Consider the following 25692-nt stretch of genomic DNA (forward strand, 5'->3'; position numbering starts at 1 on the left):
CATATTTCGCAATTTCACCGCATAAAATCACATAAAAACCCCGCATGTTTAATCGCATAATCAAGGATTTTAGCCCGCATAATCAAGGATTTTTGCCCGCGATTTTCTGGAGGGTCCAGCTATTACAAACGCCAAATATCCTTATGTTGCCATGTTAGCAAAGCGCTACCTGGCTGTATCTGCTACCTCTGTACCTAGCGAGAGGGTGTTCTCCACAGCAGGAGACATTGTTAGTGCCAGCAGATCTGCCCTTTCGGTAAGCAATGTGGACAAGTGAATTTTTCTTTAAAAAAAACATGAAAATACAATGACAAGCAAGCAAGTCCTAATGTCAAGCTCGCTGCTTAGGTGAGTATTAGTACAGTACAGTTCAAGTACAGTTCAAGTACAGATTATTTCAGTTCATCAAAATGCTGCACCTTAATGTTTATTTTATTATATTTTGTATTTGAGTGAATATTCACAGTTTAATAATAATTAAAAACCCAAAATTAATAGTTTATGTTTTGTGAGTACTAGTACAGTAAAGTTCAAATACAGACTATTTCAGTTCATCGAAATGCTGCACCTTAAAGGTGGGGTAGGTAATTTTGGAGAAACCGGCTCGAGTGCGCTAGAATTTAAAATACACAGCCGGAAAAAATCTGCTACTTCCTTACAGAGCCCCTCCTCCAACACACACGAACGCACACATGACCAATGAGGGCACGAGATACGTTTGTGCACAGATGGAAGGCTGACAGGCAGGTAGGCCATCCAGTTATTTTAGCATGGCCGGCTAAGATGATTGGTCGTGCTTTTTACAGTACTACGGCTTCCACAGATGGCGTTTTTTTATAGATTTTTTTTCAAAGCACTTAAGATATTCATTGCTATCGGGATTTTAAGAGCATTCCATGGAATATAACAAAAAGTGTATCTCGAGTCGGTTTCTCAAACTGAACTACCCCACCTTTAATGTTTATTATATTATTTGTTGTATTTATTTTAGTGAATACATTATTCACAGTTTAATAATAATTAAAATCCCCCAAAAAATATTTTATGTATTGTGATCATTTTTTCTGCTGTACCGAAAACGTACCGAACCGTGAGCTAAAAACCGAGGTACGTACCAAACCGAAATGTTTGTGAACCGTTACACTCCTAATATTTATGTATAAAAGACATCACAAGTGCATTTTGCATGATATATCCCCTTTAAAGTTTTACTCCAAATACTGATCGATATAGCTGAAATTAATAATTCATATATATATATATATATATAAATGGAAAATAATTCCCTCTTAAATGAGTACATGTGCCTTGGTGTATCTTCTGTTAAAAAATAAGAATTTCCTTCCTTCCACAAGCACTCAGGTCATAAGCAGCAAACACGGCAGTAATGAGAGCTTTTGAGCTTGAAATACAGGCCTACATCATTTGGTACACCACTTTACAAGACAAATGCTTATTGTTCCTTCAACATGGTGTTGGTCAGAGAATGGAAGAAAATAAAGTGTGTGTTAATATGAGTTTATGACTGCTTTGGATTCATATAAATTAAAAACAACATATACATGTCTGAGGGTGTGTGCTATTTCTATAGACTGCTCCATATAATCACACAGCTTTGGAATGTCATTTTTTTCTAAATAAATATGAAAAGGCCTTGAAAAAATGCACTAGTGTGGACATTCAAAAGGAGTGCATACAAATCCTAAAGCCTTATCATGTATTTTAACATAAAGCTTTTGAGAAAGCACAAACTTTATGAGGAAGGAGAAGCTGGTGAAAAAAGGATTAAGATTACATGTGAGCAGACTTAAAAAAGGCACCAAACTTTAAAAAAGGAACTGACAGAAAATATAAAAGAACCATAAAAAACACATCAAAACAACCACAAGGCAGTTATATCTAACAGGACTTCCTTCTGTTTAAAGAAGTGACTGAAGATAGGGTTGTAAGAGTATGAGTTATTATGGTACAATAACCGTCTCAGAAATCATCAAGGTTTCAGGTCCAACTGGATTTCACTGTCATTCTTTTATGTATAATTACTAATATATCAGTTACACTGACCCTTAAAGAACTGAAAACAGTATTAATAATATGATAAAACATTAGCATAAAACTATGACATGTTATATAATATTACTGTAACATGTTGGTTTACAAACAAGCATAACTATGGCATTTTAAATTAAAATTAAAATAACATCACCTGTACTCTTTCTGAGAGCGCCATACAGCACTTGTGCATAATATCCTTGATCAAAACTCTAATATCCAGGACTACACTTTTTTTAATTGTGTTGTCGGCATTTTAAAAAATTCATAATGCTCTACTTCACTTCTTAACCATCCTAAAGCAGTGTGTCCTTCACCAGCTGGTATCATCAACACTTCCAAGCATTAGGACCTGTTCAATCAAACAATCTCAAATAATTAGTCAATATCAGGGCAGAGAAGTTTTCTGGCACAGATAGGGGTCACATATTGTGTGTGCTTTGGATAACAAAGAGACAATAGTGTATCTGCCAGGACTCCCTGAAGGGACTTGGTTTCCATTCGGGTGGAAGTCTATAGGGATGCCAAGGAACCAACAGTAAACACTGGTGTTGGTGCAGCCCTACATGGCAGGGATGTCATGTGGATTTTTCATTCAAATTAGATTGAGTATATTTTGTATAGGTTCATCTATACTTGATATGCTTGAGGCAAAAGGCAAGAAGCAGATCAGAAATCGGTATACAATAATAAAGATGTAAATAGTAAAAGCTGGGTGAAGTATTGGATGATTCCAGTACTCATCTTCGTGCCATAAACCTAGAGCTGTTTAGTATCATCATTGGGACATAAAGCCATTTGTCCTTGCATGGACACAATGGCAATAAAGAAAAACGATAACCTATCTTGAGCTTGTGAGAAAATGAGGAGTGAAATATTCTCAGTGAGTGACCAACAGGAGTGACATTCCCCTTACTGTCGTTGTTCCAGGTCGTTTTCTTAAAAAGGAAATACGTCATGTAGCCTACTGCTGCTCAACCAAAAAGCATAATCTTGGTCATGTATAGTTTAACTTCTGGTTAGTGAAGTCTTCTAGTAATGAAAATACCACTGTACTAACCATGGCTTCGAGATAAAATATATACATTAACAAGACCAATACTGGTAGTGGTAAAAGTGGCATTTTAACAACTGCAGTTTTAGACTAACTAGTCACCTACCGTTGGACTTTTGTAGTGATTGGTACAATATATAGTAATGTCACTGTACAATAAAGGACAAATACACACTGAATGACCCATGGCCCTAAGGTGAGCTGCAACCCTTGGTGTTAACATGTGCAACAGCATCTCACGGTGTCATCCCAACAAATCGATCAGCAGCTGGGGCGGCATAGTCTAATCTCATTTAATCCGGACAGCTGCTAAAAGTGGCATCCTGCGGGCCTAGCTAATGGAGACGTGGCCTGTGAATTGTGTCTCAAGAAAGCACTAAACGTGGATTAAAAAGCCGGGTCACACTGTCAATTCGCGGTCGACAGGCTGCCCTGCATGTGCATATCACCAAAGGCAGTTTATCAGTCAGTCCTGCTGCTCACCTGTATTTTGACGAAGCCTTGCCAAGACCCGCTGTATCGGTTCCGCTCGCGCTCCCATATCCCTCCGACCGGCGACCCGCCTCAGCCTCGCTTTCCCCGACACCGGCTCAGGGCTGGGGGGGTGAATTCACAAATGTCTCCTCGTATATTTTTTACAATAAACGTGTAGACGTCATTACAGCAGCAGGGTGAATGAATCCAAATACATCAAAGAGCTTTCCCTGTAATGTTCCCAGGAAAACCTGCTACAGTCCATTTAAAAAGAGCGTTATTAATCAAACGGTCGTTTTCAAACCGTTTCTCCGCTTTATTGCAACACGTCGTCGGTTGTGGCAGTTCACTGAGTGAGGGTCGTTGTTCATGTCCCTCCGTCGTTGGAGCTCGGCATGATGGTTTCTATCCACATAAGGTAAAAGTGCCTCGGGGTTTGACGAAAAAGGCGATCCTCACGTGTATTCAGCGGCTGGTGTGTGCAATCAGCCGGACAACTCCCGGACCCCGGAGCGGATAGCAGCTAAACGGAGGCAGCATTTCCACAGGATCTGGTCCATCCCCTTGGACATTTCTCCCACGAAAAAAAAAATACGTACAACTCGGCTATTCCCCTTCCGTGTTTGGCTGCGCAAATCCCGCACGGCAACGTTATGTTTACGCACACCTGACTCGTTTTTGTAAATGGCAGACCGCAGACACTTTGGAGATCCTGCGGAGAAAGGGCGCCACTGGTGGTTTCTGAATATTAAGGAATCTGCAGCTGAATCAAAGAGGGCAGTGTTTCAGAGAGGCTGCTGCCCTCCCTTTGCAGAGTCACACAGAAAGACCCTGGGGGACACTGTTTTGGTTAGTCAGTCGGTTGTTAATTTGAGGGTGCGGTCTGTTTTGAAGGGTAGTGGTTACAATTTAAAATCCGTAAACTACATTAAAGGAGAAAATGTCAAAATGCGTGTTTGAATAGGCCCAGTTTTGCCACAACGCATGCGTAATTTAGAATTGACCCAAATCAATATCCAAGGACCAAGGGACGAACAGGCGAAGCTTCACTTGTGCAGTAAATAAACGTGAATTATCAGCACCATTTTTGTCAATATTAACCTTAATTTAAAATGTAAAATGTCGTTCACTAATCTGGACTGTAGTCTATACGTGTAAAGACTACCCGAAGAAATAAGGTTATTTTACATTTTTAACTTTTGTTTCTAATTATGTAATCTATTAAACTTGATGTAAAATATTATTATCCGATTTAAACATCACATCGTAATCATGTCATTACATAAGGGTATTTTGATTTGATTTTCGATTATATTATAAATAATTGATTGTCATAAAGGCGTTTGTTTGTATTTGTAGTTGAAACCAGTTTTAGATCACTAGTATGGGTCTATATTTGACTCGTTTTGACAATACAGTCTATGGTTTTGACAGTATCTTTCATATCAACCGGTAAACCAACGCATCTGACCAATAGCTCCGTACGTTACCGATTACTGTCTTGACCTATTCAAATCTTTTCATGGAGCTACGTACACTGGGCGTGGATCAGCGTCACGTAATAAACTGGTGGTGTACCCACCCTACTGTCATCTATCAGAAATGCAGGCGAACAAGCGAAAGCAATGCCAACAATGTTTTAAATAAGAGATCAAATGGATGAGAAAAGCCTCATTAACACCTTCTCTCTCCGTCTCTCTCACTTTCACACATAGCCTGCCTTCCTGCCCTACTGCTGACCTCAGGGCTCCAGGCCATGTGGCAGTGGATCTCCAGCCTGAAAATACAACCAAAGCTGTCATTGGTGTCTCATTTGAAACATCATTTACTCTGCATAGCTGTAATGCATGCCATTATAAACGTGTACAAACAGGGGCAAACGTGATGCAGGAAGGATTCCCCTATTGAGAAGAAAACGTGACTCATAAAATACTGATAAGGTGTGGCCAATACTCTTATGGGGACAGACAGAGGAGGACTTCCAGTGGTGTCACTAGGGAATGTGCTAGTGGGGCAAAATGCAGAAATAGTGTCAGTAGACTAGACCAGTTTAATTCCGCCAAACAACGATCTGTCCTTGTAGCCTACAGCATTTGTGACCCCTATTATAAGCAGGATGTATGTGTAAATGACCTCTGATCTGACAGTGGTAATGTCCCTGTTTGTTCTGTTAGATTTAAGCATGGTGGGTGGGGCCGAGCCAGGGTCTCAACTCTGCAGGAGGAGAAGCAGGTAAATAGATTTATTATATTCTACAGTCCATTTCCTTAATATTCATCTAACTCTATGATTTTTGGTTTGAAGATTTCTGCCTTGTCAGAAAATGTAGTTACAAAAGGTATTTGTGATTCATCTTAAAAAATCAGAACAAGTGGTTTTTGACAAGAAGGTTTTCACAGGAATTTGCTCTGGTATTTTGTTTCATGACGGTCACAAAAAACATAGAGAATAGAGACAAGTAGCCTACTGCAAGGAAACAATCATAAAATATAAATAATAATACATAACAGAAATATGAAAAAAATCTTTATTTATTTTTTATAGAAAATAGTTGAACTAAGAAAGAGGATTAAGACACTGACCTCAATATTAGTTGAATTTGAAATTAAATTAGCTTGTGTAAGCAAAAACAATGTAACTGTAATTTTCCAAATACTTTCTCCCACTGCATTGTACCTCAAAAAATTCACAAAACTTGTATGGACGTTATTATTAGGTAATTATAAGTCTTTAATACTTAAGATTAAGAATATTCTTAAAAGGCTCCAAAACCCAGGATGGAGTCAAAGAAAATAGACTCCCCCTATTCTTGAGGATGAGATGGTACATCCCAGTCTCTCCTCCTCTCCCTCTCTTTCTCCTCCCTCCTGCTTACAGTGTCCTCCATCTCTCCGCTCTCTCTCATTTTCCTTATATTAAGGACATTCTCACTTCCAGAGACTGCTGCAGTTCCTTCGTCATATGTTATTTTTTTAATCTCTAAAGAGCTCTTGGAGAGGTATGTATTGTCCATATTTCTTCTAATCAATGCATGATGTCATTGGAAGTTTATTTGTAAAGCCTATATTCTGTAATGTGCAAGCTGCTATGATGCGTTTATTCAATAACAGCATTTTTTTCAGCTTCATTTCCCCCCCCCTCATTTGTATTTCATTGATTTCCTCGCAGTGATGATGGTCCTTATTTCTTTCCTCCATCTTGCCCTCCATTTATAGCACACATGACTCATGCAGTTTAACAGAGTGAGAACAGAGAGTAAGACGGGGGATAAAATCTACATGTGTTTGTGTCTGGATTAGGCTCTTTCTCAGAGAAATATAGATTCAGTCCTTGACTCAGAATAAACTCAGCTGTTAAGAGTATACTTCCTCCATTACAAAACTGATCCCACTTTCCCATGAGAAAGCTATACACAGGAAGCTGCCATAAAAAAAATGTCACTGTCATATTGTGTCACAGCTGCTGAGACCAAAATAAACTATTCCTTGTCCTCTGAGCATCAGCGTGTTCCTATCAATGTCATATTTTTCCAAGGTCATTTTAAGGCCCACCACCACACCGCTGCTCAGCTGTACAGTGAACACATGGATTCAAAGGCTTTCATATTCCAGTGTCTCTACGCTCAGCAGAGCAGATAACGTGATGTGTGAGCCTAATTTAGAGGGATAATCTGTGTCTGTTTGCTGTGTTTGTTCAGTGAAGCAGCACAGAGCTGACCTTATAAAGAATCCTCCTGACCAGACCACACCTCTGTCCCTGAGTCCATGGAAGCCAAGGCCAAGTCCGGGGCTACAGCACCCAAGGCGGCACCTAAAGTGGAGAAGAAGGAGCCAGCAGCCCCACGCAAGGCTGATCCTGCCCCTGTAGCCCCTGAAGTCCCTGCAGCCCCTGAGCCCGAGCTTCCTCCTGCCCAGGATGGGGCAGCAGAAGCAGAAGCAGAAGCAGAGGCGGCAGGGGACGAGGCTGCGGCCTCCGGCACAGACTCTCTGGAACACCTGAAACCTTTTCTCATTGGTGGAGCAGTTATTGCTGCAGGAGCCATCTTGCTGGGAGTGTTGCTACTGGCACGGAGAAATTAAACCAACTCATTATCTCAAATTAAAGTATGAATTGGATGATGAGTTAGAGCATTGTTGACTATTATGGTACAGATGGGGGAATGGGAGCCACTGTGCGTCTTATGTTTGTTTGTGTTTTGGCCTGCTTTCACTTGTAGTGAATCAAACCATTCCATTTTTGACATGGAGCATAATTACACATAATATATGCATGATGTTGCTTCATTACTGCATCTGTACTGTAATCAATTCCTTTAAAAAAAACACTGTAGTTCTGAGCTACAAAGCCTCAACTCTTTAAAAGTAGTTTATTCAACTGCTTTATCTTGTCTAATCCAGTTTACATATATATTGACATCCTAGCAATATTTGTGAATTCTTACTCTGAAAATCTGCTGGTTCACTAAATAATAATGAAAAACTATCCACAATCTTGAAACATTACAATTGTAATAATGGCTATCAGAGTTGTTGTCGGTCTTATTTGACTTATTTTTGGTTTTTAAACTATCTAAAGGGAAGACCTGAAATTAGTCGACACTATGCATTGTGATGTATTGCACTTATTTTGGCTAAAAAAATTCCTAAATGATGGGACTCAGTTAAGAGACACTGCATATCCAAAACATGTCATAGGGTACAGTGCAATACAAAATAAAATATAAGCATGCAGTGGTTTAAGAAATGGGATGGAGAGGATTGTAAGAGATAAAACATGTACAGTATGTTTTAGACAATAATAGTGAAGTTACCTCTTGCTGTAGAATAAGAAAGAGTTATTTTTCTGTCAAATTATGTCACAAATCAATTAACCTCTCATGTCTCACACACCATCCACAGTGGTGTGGGTTCATTCTGTTTTACATCTTACAGTAGATACTTTGCTGTAACAGGGTGGACAGCCATCTTGCATTATCAGGTTCAAGGCCTGCTTCATTGTTTATGTCTTCATTGTGTTCCACTAATGCAGTTTTAGGAAAAAATCGATACTTAATTAATACGTGCAACTGTCATTTAATGAAAGCAGCGTATGTTTCTATTACATTGAAAGTAGGGTGTCGTGCACTTTAGGGGAGGAAAAAAAGTGAAGCATTCACAATTATTGAGCAGCAACACTCACCTGTTCAGCTTCACACAATAGTGCCCACTTACATATACTGTCAAAGCCATAGGGAGGCCCTCTGCTCCATAAGTAGATAACAGAAAGACAGTTCTGATTCGCACCATTATTTTATACAAGTTGTAACAGTACTTGTGAATTTCACAACACATTACTGGCAAAAAATAGTATATAAACATACCTCAGTGAACACCAAAACACAACCAATAGATGGTAGGCCAACACCAAAACAAACTTCACCCGACATTGTACAATACAGTGTACTTAAAAAAAAAATCCTATTTTCATTATTTCAACAGCGTATAAATGCAATAATTCAGATAGGACTCCTTATTTAGCACTTGTGCTGTAGCAAGTTAAACTACATAAATAATGATGTAATAATATTGTTGGTAGTGATTATGATGTATATTAAAGATGGCAACAATGGTGATATGCTGATAGCAATGATGGCGTCTTTCATGGTGACTAATGATAATGACAGTTATGATATCTTTTTTTTATATATTTCTAACATTTTTTCCTTATGCACACACCCTTCTGCCCTCAAACTTCTAAATGTGAAAAGGAAATAAACATAATACAACCTTTAATAAAGACAGTGAACCAGCCCAAGTGTGTATTTCAATTATTATATTATATATTGCAGCTCAAATAATTAATTACCAATTATTAATTTGAGTTGAAGATTCAACTTTATTGTCATTACATAGTACAGACTAGTAACAGAACGGTTTCTCTGCATTTGACCCATCCTAATGTTAGCAGTGGGCTGCCATTATGTACGGCACCCGGGGAGCAGTGTGTAGGAACAGTGCCTTTCTCAGGGACACCTTGGTAGCACTCGCCAGATGTAGATGCAGATGTCCTATCAGCAGTCAGAACACACTTCATTACCAATCTCTAGACTGGTTTACGAAATAAATAAAGATATACTTTGAAACGTGTAACAGGGGCAAGCTTATCAGAATAAAGTGAGAGAGATGTCAGCAAAGCATGTTCCTAGGTCTGCTCAGCCAAAATCTGTGAAAAAACACCACTGCACAAAATGGTAGAATGGTGGCGTTTTTAGGGGCACCTGCAGTTTGTCAGTATACACCATGGTATACACACATTACAGTGGCAGTCACAAATGTATATTCTTACTGGAGTCAAACTGAGTAAAACCCAATGCAGTGTGACCATAGAGTGTGACACAACAGCCCTCTAAGAGTTTTGTAGCTTCAAGGAGGTTGTTAATGTATTATCACTTTCAGTTACTTTTTTCAACTTTGTAATGCATTTAGTCAACGTCATGAGCCATTTTGGAAATCTAAGTTTGTAGCAGATTAAATAGTGTATGTTATACAGGCCATTCTTGTAATACCATTGAGGGGTATTTAATAAACTGTACAAGCTAAGAATAAGTAAGCCTTTGTGAGAGTTGCGTTTTTATTTTGAAGGAAACGGGCAGGAAGTGTGCATCGAGAAAACGAGGGATTCTAAGCTACGCAGCTACCATCACTTTCTTGCTGCTCGTTTCTCTCATAATAACATACAATTCAACGTTTTTTGTAAACCATATTGCTTACGGTGAGTACATTACAAGTTTTAAGACTTGGTTTTGACTGGTGGATGACTAAGGTTATGTAAACTCGTAGCAACGTGTTATTTGCGGCTAACGTAAGCTAACAGTGGACTGTTGTGCTAAACGCGTGGCTCCCATTGGCTCACTTTTCGTTACACTCTTGACTTGGGAAGCTCCATTCGGCTTTACGCTTCTATATACAGCAGCCCATGAAGCTCACAAGTACTTTCGCGTTAATGTTTTTAAACGAAAACAGGTTTAGTTAAGCGTTGTAGCTAGAATGTTAGCAAAACATTAGCTATCCGGTAACAGCTCGAGTTCCCAAGAAAAGCAATAACGTACAGACAATCTTAGCAAAACATGTCAACATCGTGCTTTTATCAAAATGTGCATGTAGTTTTATTAATATAAGCGACACATATGATATGACTTGTATGCTTTATTGCTATTTGCATGTCCACCCACTCATGTAGCACAGTTACCAGATGTGTTTCCCTCTGCCCAGGTGTGCTACAATGATCATCCCTGTCCGGTGCTTTACGTGTGGGAAGATCGTGGGAAACAAATGGGAGGCATACCTTGGCCTACTTCAAGCCGAGTACACTGAGGGGTGAGATATTGCTTGTTTCTGTCATTGCACTCCATCTCTACACATACTGCCATTAGGAGCTCATAGGTACCCTTAAGTACCTTGCATTGGAACCTCTGCGCCAAAGTAATTTTCTAGAAGCAGTCTGGGAGTACAACACATCAGATTTGATCCTATTCATCTGCAACAAGGTATGGTCATGTACTCCTTGGTTTTAAGTAGTCCACATTTAGACTTGTGACGCAATGAATAATAGCCATTACCTAAGGCCATTTACGCTGTTACCCTGACTATTATCTGAACTAATGCTTTACTTATTCATTCAGCCTGTATGCCATGCATTAGGAATAACGTTGCTTTCTTCTTCCCTCTTAAGTGATGCGCTCGATGCCCTTGGCCTGAAGAGGTACTGTTGTCGGCGGATGCTCCTGTCTCATGTGGATCTTATTGAGAAGTTGTTGAATTATGCCCCTCTGGAGAAGTGATCATATCTGGCCACCTTCAAGAACAGCATGGACTTTGTAGGGTTGTTGCATGGATTGATTGAATGTCCAAGCAACAGCTTTGTTAGTATATTGAAGTGACCACAGACTACAGTGAAGACTAATGGAACATTCTTTTTTTTGGTTTAAATGCATTTTTCTAAATAAAGCTGTTAAATGACACTGTTACCTGTATTACTGGCTCATGTAGTTACCGTACTCTTTTGACTGAGACTATAGAGGAAAGATGGTTTCTCACACTTCTTCTCATGTTTGTATCAGTGCACTATGCAACTATAAGCATAGTGTTATATTGTATAAAATGGCTGCTAGTAATTTTATTTTTGTATAAAATAGGCCTGATCAAGACTTCAGAAAGTTGAGGTAAAGATGACAATTTACAAGTTGCTTTGAATGAAGTGCAATCAACAATGGCAGAACAACCTTAAAAAAAGCAAGAATCCTGCAAGTTCATTAGCTAACAAGCCAAGCCATTGTAAGTGCTACTGCTTTGGCTTCAAATAAACCAAAACTGACGCCAAAAAAAGTGGTATGTAAAGTACAGAGATTTATTTTTTTGGCCAAGGTGCAGGAGAAACAGGCGGAAGATGTGTAGACTTCGCACTTTCCTGATATCAATGGAAAATTGTTTCACCAATACTGAGCCAGGGTGGCAAACGGGTGTTCTTGTTGAAGGGTACATGTGTCCCGCTTGCTGTGGTAAGACGATTGGCTGTAAATATTTATATAAATAAAATGTATGCTCAGTAAGGGCGGTATTTAATGCAAACCAAATATTTGAGTAGAATGAAAATAGCAGAATCACATTTTCAGGGAATGTTTTTAATCTTAAATTGAATACAAAAGAAAGTGATGAAAACATTACATTGTGTTCATAAGTTATTGAGTGTTCCTGCGCATGCAATCAAGAAATTGTCCCAGCAACAATCTAAAATCAAATTTTTTCTTAAAACAAGTTAAAGTTGCAGTATTTACAGATGACTGGAGAACCAAAATGTACACTTTAGAATTCTTCTTCTTCTTCAGTCTCACCTTGGATATCTCCAGATTTGAAGCACTTGGACTAAACAAATAGTCCTGACTGCTCTTCACCACCCTTCAACATTCCATCTGTCGGGGGGGGAAAGACATTTTTTAAATCCATACTTACACAATCCATTAAAACCCTGAAAACCTAGAAATCCGCAATCCTTATACAAACATAGTGAGAAATATATTATAGTTATGGTTATGATTTTAACTCACTACCAGGTTAACTTATGTATGTAATGTAAAAGGAGGCCAGTTTTGAATTGTGCTTCTGCATAGTAAAAAGCATAATAAGCAAAAGGACATCTTTTGAGAGGTCAAAATATTAGTTTTAATCAAATTAAAGTCCAGAGGGTTGAAGATGGTAACCTTAGCTTGTGTAAAACATTTGGGCGAACTACTTAAATTCAGTAAATACAATGATAATAATTTTACATTATTGGGGTCACTAAAAGGAGGATGTGGAAATCATTTTTAAAAAAAAGAAGCAAACATCTGATTGATGAAAAAGTATAAGTATTACAATTAGAAAGAAACTTACCATTTTAACGGTAACGGCCTCTCTGATCCCTCTGCTCTCGCTGGTCTCTCTGATCCCTCTGATCCCTCTGCTCTCGCTGGTCTCTCTGATCCCTCTGGTCTCTCTGATCCCTCTGGTCTCGCTGATCTCGCTGATCTCGCTGGTCTCTGTGCTCTCTCTGATCTCGCTGATCTCTGTGCCTTTCCCGTTCCCGGGAGCGTTCTTTGTCTTTCTCTTCGCTTCGGGAATGTTGCCGGTGTCTTCGGGACATTCCTGCAACGTCCCAATCAGAAGAGTCTTCTCTGTCGCGCTCTCGATCCCGCTCGCGCTCTCTGTCACGACCCCTGTCCCGGTCTCTTTCTTCTTCCCCAGAACGACTGCTTTTCCTGCTGAGAAATGTGTATTTGTCTCAACCTGTTTCTTTATGGACAAAAAGATGTCTGAGGGTCCTGAAGAATAATTAAACAAACCTGTAGCTGCTGTTTCCCTGGATAGAGACTAGACAGTCTTTGAGCGAGGTGACCAGGGCCTGGCAGCGTTCATCTGTATACACTCTGGACTGCTTAATGATGGCAATGGCCGTTAATAGAGTCTCCATGGCCACCCGCAAGTCTCCTGCATTAGGAGGAGAATATATATAAGAGACAGTAACGTAGTTAAGCCCTTCAATTATGGTTGATAGTATGCCAACTTGGATTATTACAAAACCCTTGAAAAATGGATAACATTTACCCCCCACATACAGTTTATTTAGGCAAAAACGAAAACATAGTTTCCTAAACAGTTACTTATCCTACAATTTCTGTCAAAGCTACAACCATTTTTGGTTAGTTTACAAGAGTGATTGTCAGTATTTTGATTTTTGTTAGTTTTAACAGTTTAAGCAGTTGAATTAATTTCTGCTTTGTCATTACAAAAAGTACTTTGTTAATTTAGTAACTTTCCAATGATATACTGTATAACATAACAGATTACCATTTACTTTCCATTAATATTGTAAGAGGGGTGGGAAACAGATTTTGGTTAAAAGAAATGCTCACAAGTCTATCAGTCCTTTCTCCACATTAAGTTTTGTGTTGTTGTACTCCGCAGAATATGATCAGCTTTACTTACCGGATGTTGCTCCAGACACAGCCTTGCTGATGGCACTGCTGGCAATAGCTCTATTTCTGTTCATCAGCTGCTCAAAATCTGCATCTTGACTTTGAGATGTGCGTCTGAAAAATGTACAGATTGTCATAATTATTTAACCATTTCCACAAGTCATCGCTAAAAATAATAAATGTTATCTCAATAGGGAAGCAAAACATATTACACTGCTGTTTATTTGCTATAGCTTCAAAATGTATAAAGGTATTATTCTCACTGTTGTTGGCTGTAAGCGTTGCTGCTGGGCCCGTCTGGTGCTGGCGTGAAGAAGGCTGGATTGACATGTAGACTGGGAGGTTGGCTGGGAATATGGACTGGATGAGGAGGGAAATAAGGGGGCGGCATGGCGGGTGGAGGCATGGGTGGAAGCATGGGCGGAGGCATGTGTGGAGGCATGCGTGGAGGCATGTGGGGAGGCATGTGTGGGGGCATGCGTGGAGGCATGTGTGGGGGCATGTGCGGAGGCATGTGTGGGAAGGGAGGTGGAGGATGACCATGGTAAGGGTTGGGTAAGGATGGAAACCTGTTTGCAATTGGATGTGATGGGTAGTGTGGAGGTAAAGGGGAAGGATTGGGCTCCTGTGGTAGTAATGAGGGAATCTTGTTCGAATAATCTGAGTCCTTAGGATCTAAGTAACTAACGCGCATGGGTATACCTATGGAGAAAACATTGATTTTGTTAAAGAGGACAGTCATACTTACATCTTATCATATAATGTTACCTCAATAGCATTCTCAGACCATGCTGTTCTTACGTCTATTTGCCATGTCTTCAAACACACCAAGGTTCTGGCTGGTGGCAAGGCGGCAGTCTATCCTCTCCCCATTGAGCTCACATTTGGGTATTTTTTTAAACAATATTTTCAATGACTCGTTTGAGGTGACCTCTACTTCGGCGAACCTGCATGTGTAACATAGAAGAAAAAACAATTAATGTATGGCTTTAAGTCACTGATATTCATATCTTTAATAAATCAAAACACACATTTCCTTACTTATAAGCAAATACATTTAGAGAAAATACTTTTATTCATAAAAAAGAAATACTAGATCTGCAACCACTCACCCTCTCGACTGGCCATTAATTTTATTCTCAGCAAATTTGATCTCTCTGATGTCCTGCACACCCAACGTTTGAGCCAGGCTCACAATGTCCTTGTCAGTTGTCCACTGGAAGTAGTAGCATGTTTGCGAAATAGAGGAGGAAAAAATGACAGGGGGGTAGATATTTACTGGTGATCTTGAATGTGATAAGGGTACGTAGTTCTGTTTCATCTAATCACTGTTCTGCAAGCCTATGTGGATAAAACAACGGAAACAATATTGGACAACACAATTGAAATGTGATTGAAATAAACAGAGAGGGTGTTACTCACCCAGGGGAAATTTCCAATATATATAGCCAGTCTCCTCTGTGGGTTTCCTTTGTCTGGGCATTTCTCTGTTGTTGAGTAAGCCTCCTCTTGAGTAGGGGTCTTGTTAGGACTCGCTGCATTTGTACCGCCTTTCTTGTCCCGATCGACTGAGCCGGTCAAAACAGCATCATAAAGTTCATTTGCTTCAGCAATTGTGTCAAAGTCCTGTGTGGGATGGGAACAAAACAACAAGGTACTTATATATGATGGCATGCTGGGTAAGTCAATGTGCAGAGCATTAACGAACAATACACTGCCAGAAGAAATACAAAACCAAGGGGTTGTCAGCTGCTGCAGGAGTGTGGAGTGCATGTGATTATTTCCATATTTTATAGAATTGCCCATTACTACTACAGGCTTGAATAAGATGATGTGGCATCTAGTTTTTAAACGTGACTCCAACAATCAAATAGTTCTCTCCACACAACAAATAAAAATACTGAACAAGGTTCACACAGTTATGAAATGGAAATCAAACCACTGTTTAGTATTCTATATATAATTGCATATCGGAAACCGTTTTTAATACTATATTTTGAAAGAAAGGATACTTCCTCATAAATACCTAATAAACACAATCTGCCCTTTCTGTGATGAATAATCTGAAACAATTGAACACCTTTTTTGTACTGTTCTCACACAAGGGAAATCTGTCAAGACCTTTGTATAATTATGGATAAATGTGGTGTATGGTTTCTTTAACAACCTAAGAAAATACCTGTGTTTTTTCAATAGAAATGTTTATAATGATGTTGGAAAAATCTAACTTCGTATTAATAACTGTAAATTGAACCAATCGTAATTGGTAGTTGCATGCATGTAAGTTGATGTATTGTCTTTCTGTTTAATTAAAAACGATCAGATAACAAGTTGCATTTAAACTACATCAAAGCAATGTACGCACAACTTTGCATGTATACATTTGCTGCTATCATGTATGCATGTGCAGTGATAAATGTGTGTAAAGATGAGACTCACATCGTCGTTTTCATTCAAATCCCCGTACAAATCCATGAGCTCCTTCTGGGCGGCACTTGGTCTGGCTGCAGCAGCCATCCCGTGGGCCGAAGATGATCCAGTTGATGGCACTGGAGCTAACGTTTTGTTTCTTTGTTTAAAGTGTCCTTTGCATATGCACACTTTTTAAAAATTACCAGTGCATACCGTCAACATATGCAATGTAAAAAAAAAAAGAAGGATTTTCGATAACGTTACGCCGCGTTAATAACGTTAGCTTACTTGAACCAACCGCACGGTTTTGCACGAAATGTCAAGTTAGCTCAACAAAAGACGATGATAAACCGAGAATACAACAAGCGAGGCTCGTCAATAGGTAATGTTTTAATAACCACTTTCAAATAACATGAACGGGCTTTCATGTAAGGGTTACAATACAAATAGTGTTGGACTATTATTGGTTCGCTCTATGATCAGCTAATGCTAGTGCTAATTTCTGTACGTGAATACGAGTGCGTCGGTAACATGTACCCGTTAGCAACAACACACAACATTTGGTTCCTACAGCCACGCTTTTTTACATGTATGATGGTATTTATTATAAAAGATAACTACAAATAAACGAATTAAGTGACAACTTAACTAAATCAGGTTGGGGCTGGTTCTGTTTTTCTGTGACTTTTGAGGAATAATTGCTGTTACTGAAACAATGCGGTGTTTCCGGTCCTACCTCGATCGTGGTCCGTGTGCTGCTGTGACGTAAAACCTGCTTGTGTAATTTTACTGATTTGAGACTGACATTCAGAGTTCAGCAGCGTTTTCACGGCGGAGAAGCATTTCACCTTGAAGTCTCTAAACGTTTCAAGAAAAAGGTCAAAATGCTGTCTTCTGTGGTTGCAAGAAGAGTGAGTTATCTTATTATCGTTACAATTATCTGTATGTTTGTTAAGTTTGAATGCTAGTTAATGTTACGGTCGTTGCAATCATATAAATATACTCTAAAGTGGACAGCTGTTTAAAGATCTCACGCTGATTTACACTATTTAACATGAGTGTAAAGTAATTGTAATGTTGCAACCTTATATTCGATGTTGTGGTTGAATAACTAGCGTGCATTGTTGTGTTCAGTCTCGTTACGTAGCATTGACGTAACGCGTGTTGTGCAGCAGGACAGTTATACAATCCAGGACTGCATGGTTTAACATCTTTTTTTGTTGTAAATGTAGTCTCAAAATGTCTTCATTCTGCTGTGTAGAAATACAGATCTTGAAACCAAACGATTATATCATATTATATGAAAATTAGTTGAATTTACTTGCAAAGATAGATAGGGGGACAATCAAACCAACACATGTATTGGTGGATAAATGAATATATAGACACATATAATTAAATAAAAGACTGAAGATTAATTCATATATATATTAAGATTGGTCTCAGTTTGATAGAGTACTGTAAATTCATAAAATGATCTCACTTTACTGTAATTATTTTCTTTACGTTTACGGTAACATAACTTACTATTCTAGTCTTAATATCACATTACTGTTTTAAAAAAAATATATATAAATGTGTACATTTTGTGTGAAAGCAGCACTAATTAACCTACAATATTGTATGATATTTAGATATATATTGTCAAAAATGATGTGATATTTCCTGCAACACACTGTACTAATATTTGTCAACATGTGTGTTTCCCCCCGCCAGCTGGTTTCAGGGGTGTGCCAAGCAGCAATGAGACCTGCGTTCACAGGGCTGGTATCATCTCGTGGTTACCGTGGAGATACGGCAGACGACACCAGGGCAGACCTGATTGAGATCCCTCTGCCTCCCTGGGATGAGCGCCCCGGCGAGGCCATTGACATTAAGAAGCGCCGCCTGCTGTACGAGAGTCGCAAAAGGGGCATGTTGGAGAACTGCATTCTGCTCAGGTTGTTACACTGAAGAGTTTTTCTATAATCTGTCATGTTGGTGTGTTGTTTTTTCTTAAAGCAAATCACACATTAGAGCAGTGGTGCAGTACAGCTGTGTCTCAAGTTTAAATTGTACCTTTTTTTTAAAATTAATTCTTAAAGTTTTTCCTCTTTCTAGTTGAAGATCACAGCATATAAGATGGCTGGGCCAGGCAACAATGGGCACTAAAATAATCGTAAACAGTAATCAGTAGTCATCAGCAACATTTGTATTGTAGGAAAACATCCTACAGGTAATTAAAAGCAGTGTAAGGGGGCAGGAGGGGGAATTTAACTAGGAAAAGCCTAATTTGAGATAAAAAAAAAATACCCATCTCAGGACTGTCTTGGCCAGGTCTAGCAGCTGTTTCATCCAACATAAAACACGCACATCACAGCACATACCGGAGACGATAGCTTCTAGAATTTCTCAGATGGATACATTTACATAAGTATGAATATGCCTTTATAAATACAACATTTCAGTTACATAATGTACAGATGGACAAAAGGAGCCAGGTGTGAGTGAGGACCTTAATATTTGTAAACCTCCAAAATCCCAGATTTACGTGCTATAGGAAGTATACAGTAGAACAACTAGAAACTTTGAAGAACACATCCTCTTAAATCTAGGACAAAGGGACGTAGACAAGGACCAACACCAGAAGCAGGCATTAATACAACATGAAGAAACCCAAAGAAGAAGCTGTTTCCTGTGTGCTGTCCATTCACTGGTCAATTTAGCGAAAAGCCTGAACCTAATTTCCCATCTCTCTTGCAGCCTTTTTGCGAAGCAATACCTGAACACAATGACAGCGAGCCAGCTGTATCAGTACGACAGACTGATTAATGAACCAAGCAACGACTGGGACATCTACTACTGGGCAACAGGTGAGAGAACATCTCATAGTTTCTCCTCAGACATGTGATATTGCCTCTCAAACAGTACAGTAGACATATGACATTATCATCATTAGTTAGAAGGCTGGCAACACTCCAGTCAGAGGCATTTTAGACACTTAAGGGAATGTTGAAATGCTTTAGATTTTCAGTGCAAAACATTTAAATATTTAATGACACAAATACATTTCAGCTTTGCAATATCAATGTTTACTCAAGTTGCAAATAACACTATTTCCTAGAGATGTAACGATACCAAAAAACTCACGGTACGATAATATCGCGATATTGAAAAAGAAAGAAATGTGAATTTTTTTCTTTCTTTTTTTTTCTTTATTAAATAATAAATCAGATTTATACAGCATTTAGTAGGATAGTAGTATTTTTAAAGTGTCAACAAATATAATAATCCAGACCCTGCAATAGAATAAACAAGTTTCCACTTTTTTTCAAGTAACTCAACTCTAACTCACTCACTCACTCACTCAGCATCATCAAGGTTATCTTTTAGGAATATGAGCATGTCCACATTTCCAGGTAGAAGCTGGGATGTTTGGGCGTTTACAATATCCCCTGCTGTGGAAAAAACTCTCTTGCTTGGTACTGATGTTGCTGCGACAGAGAGATATGCTTTGGCCATGGGTGACAGCAGTGGGTCAAACTGTGCATTGTCTCTCCACCACTTCAAAAACAATATAGTTTTTCCAAGAAGGTTAGGCTTATTGACAGGGCGAGATATAAATATACTGTTGGTACTTGTCAATGTCTCTAGGTATGTACATGTAGCCCTGTAAATACCATGTCCTTTTGTGCTATCTGTTGTTTTATGTTCATGTTGTAATCTACTTGCTGCCATGTGGGACAGGTCTCCCTTGAAAAAGAGATCGATGATCTCAGTGGGACCATCTGGCTAAATAAAGGTTTAAAAATAAAAATTATTTAAAGAAATCACGGTAGATTTTGTCAGTCTCACGACGGTATTGAGACATTTATTTACCGCGCTATTCGATATATCGTTACATCCCTACTATTTGCTCTAACAGCGACAGTGATATCAGACTTTCTTCTTTTAAATTCAGTCTCTAACACAACAAAATGCAGAAAAACTGCCGTGGGCGTTATACAAAAAGCCTTTTTTTTTTAAACTGGCAATTATTCATGGCTGAGGATGCCTAGATAATTAAATCGGTATTCTGCCTGCAAATAAACTCCACTCCTGTTGCTGTTTTTTCTTCAACGTTCCATTTGGCTCAGACTTCATCCTCATTGCTCATTCCCTGTCCCAGTATAATTTACCCGCTTTATTCATCTAATTTTCCCTAATTTGATTCAGTTATGCGGAACAGCTGAAAAACTTAATCAGTGTGAGTTTAGCACCAACACGCGTCCAAGTGGCTAGACAAAACAAAAGCTGTTGCTTTCTTTACTCAAATAAAGTCTGCATACATAGTTTTAGTCTCAAATTATTAATGAGATTTTTTCAAATAAACAGAATAATAAGCTGAGCATTTCCAAAGTCTGACCACTGATAGGCTTTGAATTATGCTGTACTCGCCATTAGCAATATGGAGAGACCTGATATCACAGCGTCTAATTTCTTGTCTTTTAATATTTATTGTACAATGCCATGTCTTTTTATGCTGCTGCAACACAAAACAATCCCACATTGGGATCAATAAAGTTCCATCTTATCTCTTATGTTATCTAATGTCTGACAGCAGAGATGTTGTTTGGCTGCTGTTGCCTGTGTGAAGGATCATAACTTAGTTTTTTCCATTACTCAATAATGAAAACCACAAACATCCAGGTGATTATTTTCCCTAGCAGCAGGAGCAAAAGATCATGTTGAATAAGTAAACGTCAGCCTTTTAGTTTTATGTTGTCAGCTTTTCCTAAAATAGACCAAAGTGATGTCAGGAGGGCTCCCCTCTGTGTGCTTGTTGTTCTTTAGACATTGGTCATAATTAAAACTGTTCTCTTTGTGCTTACAGAGGCTCAGCCCACCCCTGAGGTTTACCAAGGAGAGATCATGGATATGCTGCAGGAATTCACAAAGAACCGTAACCAAGAGCAGAGGTTAGACGCACCCAGCCTGGAGTACCTGGAGAAGGAGAGCCAGTAGCCCAAGGCTCTGTAGACCTGCTCAGAGACACATTAAAGGAGGGGCATGGGGAAATATCAGCGGTATAACCAAGAAACAGCCTCCAGAGGTTAGCTGTGATTCTCCACTTGGATGGAAAATGTTGAGAACACGTCTATCATGTAATATCCTCTCCATGAAATAATTTGCCATGAAAGCCCCCACCCTATATTTATTTTCATTATATAAAGAAGAACATCTGTGGAAGCTGAGGGAAGTTTGTGGATGGGTTAACGCAGCATAATGTTAGGAAGGGGTTCTTAATATTCTACATGAATTGTACATTTCTGATAAAAACTGTATATTAAAAGTTCTCAATGTGTGAGATGCTTACTGAATAAGCCCGCTTTGATAAATGGTTACAAGCAGATAGTCAGTTATACAACGACGATTATAAAGAAACACATTGAATCACACATTAGCGTAGCTTGTTGAATTGTCTTGGTTCTGTTCAAAGATTTGATTGTGCCTATTGCAGACATGCTGGTTATTTAATAAATGTTGATGTCTACATATTTTGTCATTTCTATTTCCTCCCACTAAAGGGTTAAATAGCACACTGAAGGTTACCATGGATGACCGTATGAACATTATTTGTTGCATAATAAAGGTTGTGTGGCTTGCAGTGTGAGTGTATGGACACCAGAGGGAAGCAGATCACCTGATATCCACTGACGGTCAATCTAAAGCACCTGCTGATCTTGGCATCTCATTGTGAAATAATGCACCTCCAACCCATAATATAGCTTACATAGCTTATTTTTCATGCACAAAACAATGTGAGATATCACTTCACAGCTTCAATATTCATAAGGATGTTGAACATCTTTTAAGATGGTGAAAACCAGTTAATAGATCAATAAAATCGTAGTACGACATTAAAGGATAAAAACAATGCTAACCATGGTAAAGTCTTTGTGTTTTTCATTACAGCTTTTATGAGAAAATATGAGTGAAATTCTCTGCCTGGCCGAGTCCCCAATTAAAATATATTTATGCTTTAAGCAATGTAAACAAGGTTATACTTCTCTCCTCCGCCGCTGCATCAGTGTGAGTTGGCTGTGGGGAGATTTTCTTGCCTTGCTGTGTGTCATGTTGGTTCAGTGAAACCTTGTACTCAGAGCAGAAGGGAAATGCCCTCTGGCCAGGAGATGTGCACAGAATCTGAAACAGATGTACGCCTGTAGAATCATAATGTGCACATGATCCGCTGTCTAGGTGTTACACAACCATGAAATCAACAGACATGAGACAAACGTTGATGTGCAGTTTCTTTCTTATCACTCTGAAGGAAGAATATGTTGAGTCAGAATCAAAGCTTATGGGTTTATGTTCCCAGCTTGTCCTAAAATAGACGCAGGTGATGTCAGAAGGGTTCCCCTCTGCGTGCTCTGTGCCTCCGCCATCTGTGCCACCATACGTCCTCATCAGCGGTGGACAGTGCATATAGCCTACTCAAGCACAGAGCTGTTATTTTTAGGTATTTCCATTTTCCAATGCTTGTACTGCATTCCACTTCAAGGGAACATGCTGTATGTTTTACTCTACAGGTGTTTTACTTGACATTTTTTGACAACCATGCTTATTCGTTTCTTTTAGGATTAGAAAAAGATCCTCTCAGTAAATACAATACACTGTTCAAAATTGAAATACTTATTTCTTAAACAGGTAAAAGTAGCCAATATTTCACAAAAAGGCCAGAAATTAAGATGAAAATGTCCAAAAGAGGAATAAAAACGTTTAACAGATCTTATTTGTTTCCTTTTCTCTCTTAATAATCATCTAACAACCACTCAGAATTATCTAGTGACCCTTTGGAAGTGGTTTTTAGTTTTGAAAGTGTTGGAGTAAAATACCCTAATTGAATAAAGAGCTGTTAAAAGAACCTCCACCTCAACCAGCTAAGCAGAGTAAAGATGCTGCTTCCATTTTAACTATTAAATATTATGTAATATTTAAGAGCAGTTGCAGTAGACTTTTTTTAGGCTACTTTTATAATTTATCATTATTTAAGTACACTTTGCTGACAATAATTGAATAGTTTTATTTAAGTATGTATTTGGATGCAGAAATCTGTATTGATTATGAATTGCTGTATCAGCTCTTTTCCTTTTATGTGAATTATACAAAACCATTTCCAACCCCTGTTCATAATGCACTGTTCACATGAGGAATTTAAAAGTTTAAATCAATTTCAACCTGTTGTGCCTGTGTTGTTGTCCTGCTCTACACAAAATAATCCTCTGTTGTATCTGAAGCTTGCTGGGTGTCACATTTCCCTGCTTTCAAAGAAAAAAGCTGCCACCTGTGGATCCCACACGCAGGGGGGAGCACAAATCACGTCTTTATGCTCAGAGGCTTGTTTGGAGTGTATTTGTTGCCCACGCACACCCACTGTGCCTATCTGTAGCCCTACGCTCCTGTCATCCTCCACTGCGGCTTCCTGTGTCGTGACAACTCTCAGTTTCATCCTCAGCCCTGCAGTCCCCCCCCCCTGCCCCCCTGGATGTTCACTTCTTCTCATGCTGTCTTGTTTCCACCTCCACCATCCTCACCCTTCATCTCATCTTCCAGTGTCTACTGCAGAGGAGCGCAAAGGGAAACTGCTCTCACTGCTAAAACGTAGTGCTACTGACAGGTTTAACTTGTGAGGATGGAGGTGTTAGATAAGCTGGTAAATTAAACAAACATTCCTTCTCGACATCACACACAAAGTTTTTCTGTTAGATCTTATCTCGAAGTTGCAGTCAAACGTAGCGTGTAGGAGGCAGAGTAGGCAATTTCCTTAATTCTAGAGATCAGCACCAATTTCCATGTTAATTACCCTTAAAATCCAGGCCCATGCTTGCAGAGTGTGAAATGGAGAGCAGATGTGTATTTCCAGCAGCGTTTCTAATGATTGTGGCTTTATCAGTTGGTCCATGTATTTGCAATTAAACTTCTACAAAATAAATTGAAGCTATCCACAGCCAAAATCTGGCTGAACTGGGATTGACAGTGAGTTAGCAGCAAGTCTCTCTGACATGTGTGACTTAGATGAAAACTGCACTTAAAACTTTTCAAATGTACACACAGATCTTTACAGTTAGAGTACAATATATCTTTACTTAACTACTTCCGTTTTATACTTACAGTCCTTTGCAAGTCAAAGGAAATATTGTATTTTGGCGGCCGACCCCTTGGTTATAGTTGTTTGAGTGTCTAAAATACCTCACAGTATATAACAAGTTACGTTATCCTCTTCTTAAAGGCTTAACTTGAAGACATCTTCGAGGTAACATCTTTATTTTCTCATAACCCTTTCATTTTTAAATTGTGAATTTTAGGAGGGGCCCAAGGTTTAGAACCACTGTACTACAAAAAGTACTAAACATATATATCCAAAAATAGTATATACAATAGTTCAAACTAGCTCCAAGTCATGCTACAACTATAAACAAATAAATATTAAATAATACTGTTTACACATGGTGGTGCATTAGTGTCTACATTCTTCATCAGTAATGTAGTACATACTTGTGTACCTTAAATACTATTTAAGTAGGATTTTGACTGAGTTTTCATTAGTTAACAACCATCTATGAATACATGTATATGTTGTAATATCAATTTTAAAAAAGCTTCTGAAAAATTCACAACAATACCAGAATTATCTTTGTTTTATATACACATTTATATTTTTATATACACTGTACAGATTTCAAAAAAATAAATGGTTGATATTTAACATTGTGCACCCCACAGATGTGTAACTACAAAGAGAAAAAGGAGTGAGAGAGGGCTGAGTGATACCAAGGACAGACAGATATCAACAACCCCAGTAAATACTGATGATTTTTTCATATTTTTTTCATACAGGACACTTCACAATCATTTATACAGTTTATAAATTAAAATGTTGCTGGTTAACCTCTCTTTAGCCTCAAGCAGTCCCCCCAAGAGAACGCCCTAAATCAGAAATGCCTGTCCAGTCAAATGTAACCAGCCCCTGGCACTTGGCTAGTGACGGGTAAAGACAGGCAAGATTTAGCTCAATTTCTTAAATCTAAAATATACCAAAACCTGACTGTTGTTAACCAATGTTTGAGTTGCATTGGTTAACGTGACTTTCACTAAGCCTTTGGAATGTAATGCTTTGTCAGCAGCACTGGAAATACTGCCTGGTTTCACACACAGGCCAACAGGACGGACAGTGACTGAGTTCCTGGTT

General features: G+C 38.8%; 3 protein-coding genes and 1 long non-coding RNA gene across 5 annotated transcripts; 3 read left to right on the forward strand and 1 right to left on the reverse strand.

Moving 5' to 3' along the window:
• Window positions 1-6428: 6428 nt before the first annotated feature.
• Window positions 6429-9369, forward strand: LOC104962079 (uncharacterized). The gene is made up of 2 exons (XR_800168.1): window positions 6429-6578; window positions 7278-9369. It is a non-coding gene; the product is annotated as an uncharacterized lncRNA (long non-coding RNA).
• Window positions 9370-10012: 643 nt separating this feature from the next.
• Window positions 10013-11750, forward strand: polr2l (RNA polymerase II, I and III subunit L). Its single transcript, XM_010790474.1, has 3 exons — window positions 10013-10330; window positions 10831-10935; window positions 11291-11750. Exons 2-3 carry the CDS (start codon window positions 10841-10843, stop codon window positions 11397-11399), a joined length of 204 nt encoding a protein of 67 aa, XP_010788776.1. The 5' UTR covers window positions 10013-10330; window positions 10831-10840; the 3' UTR covers window positions 11400-11750.
• LOC104962081 (cleavage and polyadenylation specificity factor subunit 7-like) lies at window positions 11351-17154 on the reverse strand. 2 transcript variants are annotated; one of them, XM_010790473.1, is made up of 9 exons: window positions 16509-17154; window positions 15492-15695; window positions 15182-15285; window positions 14871-15016; window positions 14333-14771; window positions 14080-14183; window positions 13437-13581; window positions 12988-13352; window positions 11351-12527 (listed from the first exon to the last, which is right to left on the reverse strand). In XM_010790473.1, the coding sequence occupies exons 1-8, from the start codon at window positions 16584-16586 to the stop codon at window positions 12992-12994; spliced, it is 1581 nt and encodes a 526-aa protein (XP_010788775.1). In that variant the 5' UTR covers window positions 16587-17154; the 3' UTR covers window positions 11351-12527; window positions 12988-12991. The 2 variants fall into 2 exon arrangements, with proteins under 2 accessions (XP_010788775.1, XP_010788774.1); XM_010790472.1 differs by having other exon boundaries at window positions 12988-13355.
• A 79-nt stretch (window positions 17155-17233) lies between these two features.
• sdhaf2 (succinate dehydrogenase complex assembly factor 2) lies at window positions 17234-21995 on the forward strand. The gene is made up of 4 exons (XM_010790470.1): window positions 17234-17392; window positions 18198-18421; window positions 19224-19333; window positions 21334-21995. The coding sequence occupies exons 1-4, from the start codon at window positions 17366-17368 to the stop codon at window positions 21462-21464; spliced, it is 492 nt and encodes a 163-aa protein (XP_010788772.1). The 5' UTR covers window positions 17234-17365; the 3' UTR covers window positions 21465-21995.
• Window positions 21996-25692: the final 3697 nt, after the last annotated feature.

This window comes from Notothenia coriiceps, unplaced genomic scaffold, assembly GCF_000735185.1.
Source record: "Notothenia coriiceps isolate Sejong01 unplaced genomic scaffold, NC01 NC01_scaffold00034305, whole genome shotgun sequence".
NCBI classification, from domain to species: Eukaryota; Metazoa; Chordata; class Actinopteri; order Perciformes; family Nototheniidae; genus Notothenia; species Notothenia coriiceps.

Coding starts and splice junctions, on each gene's coding strand:
- LOC104962081 (XM_010790472.1), bottom strand. CDS start 16,586: ATGGCTGCTGCAGCCAGACCAAGTGCCGCCCAGAAGGAGCTCATGGAT. Junction 15,017..15,181: donor ATTAATGGCCAGTCGAGAGG/GTGAGTGGTTGC, acceptor TTACACATGCAG/GTTCGCCGAAGTAGAGGTCA. Junction 13,356..13,436: donor CAGGGAAACAGCAGCTACAG/GTTTGTTTAATT, acceptor CACATTTCTCAG/CAGGAAAAGCAGTCGTTCTG.
- sdhaf2 (XM_010790470.1), top strand. CDS start 17,366: ATGCTGTCTTCTGTGGTTGCAAGAAGA. Junction 17,393..18,197: donor CTTCTGTGGTTGCAAGAAGA/GTGAGTTATCTT, acceptor TCCCCCCGCCAG/CTGGTTTCAGGGGTGTGCCA. Junction 18,422..19,223: donor GAGAACTGCATTCTGCTCAG/GTTGTTACACTG, acceptor TCTCTCTTGCAG/CCTTTTTGCGAAGCAATACC.
- polr2l (XM_010790474.1), top strand. CDS start 10,841: ATGATCATCCCTGTCCGGTGCTTTACGTGTGGGAAGATCGTGGGAAAC. Junction 10,936..11,290: donor CAAGCCGAGTACACTGAGGG/GTGAGATATTGC, acceptor TTCCCTCTTAAG/TGATGCGCTCGATGCCCTTG.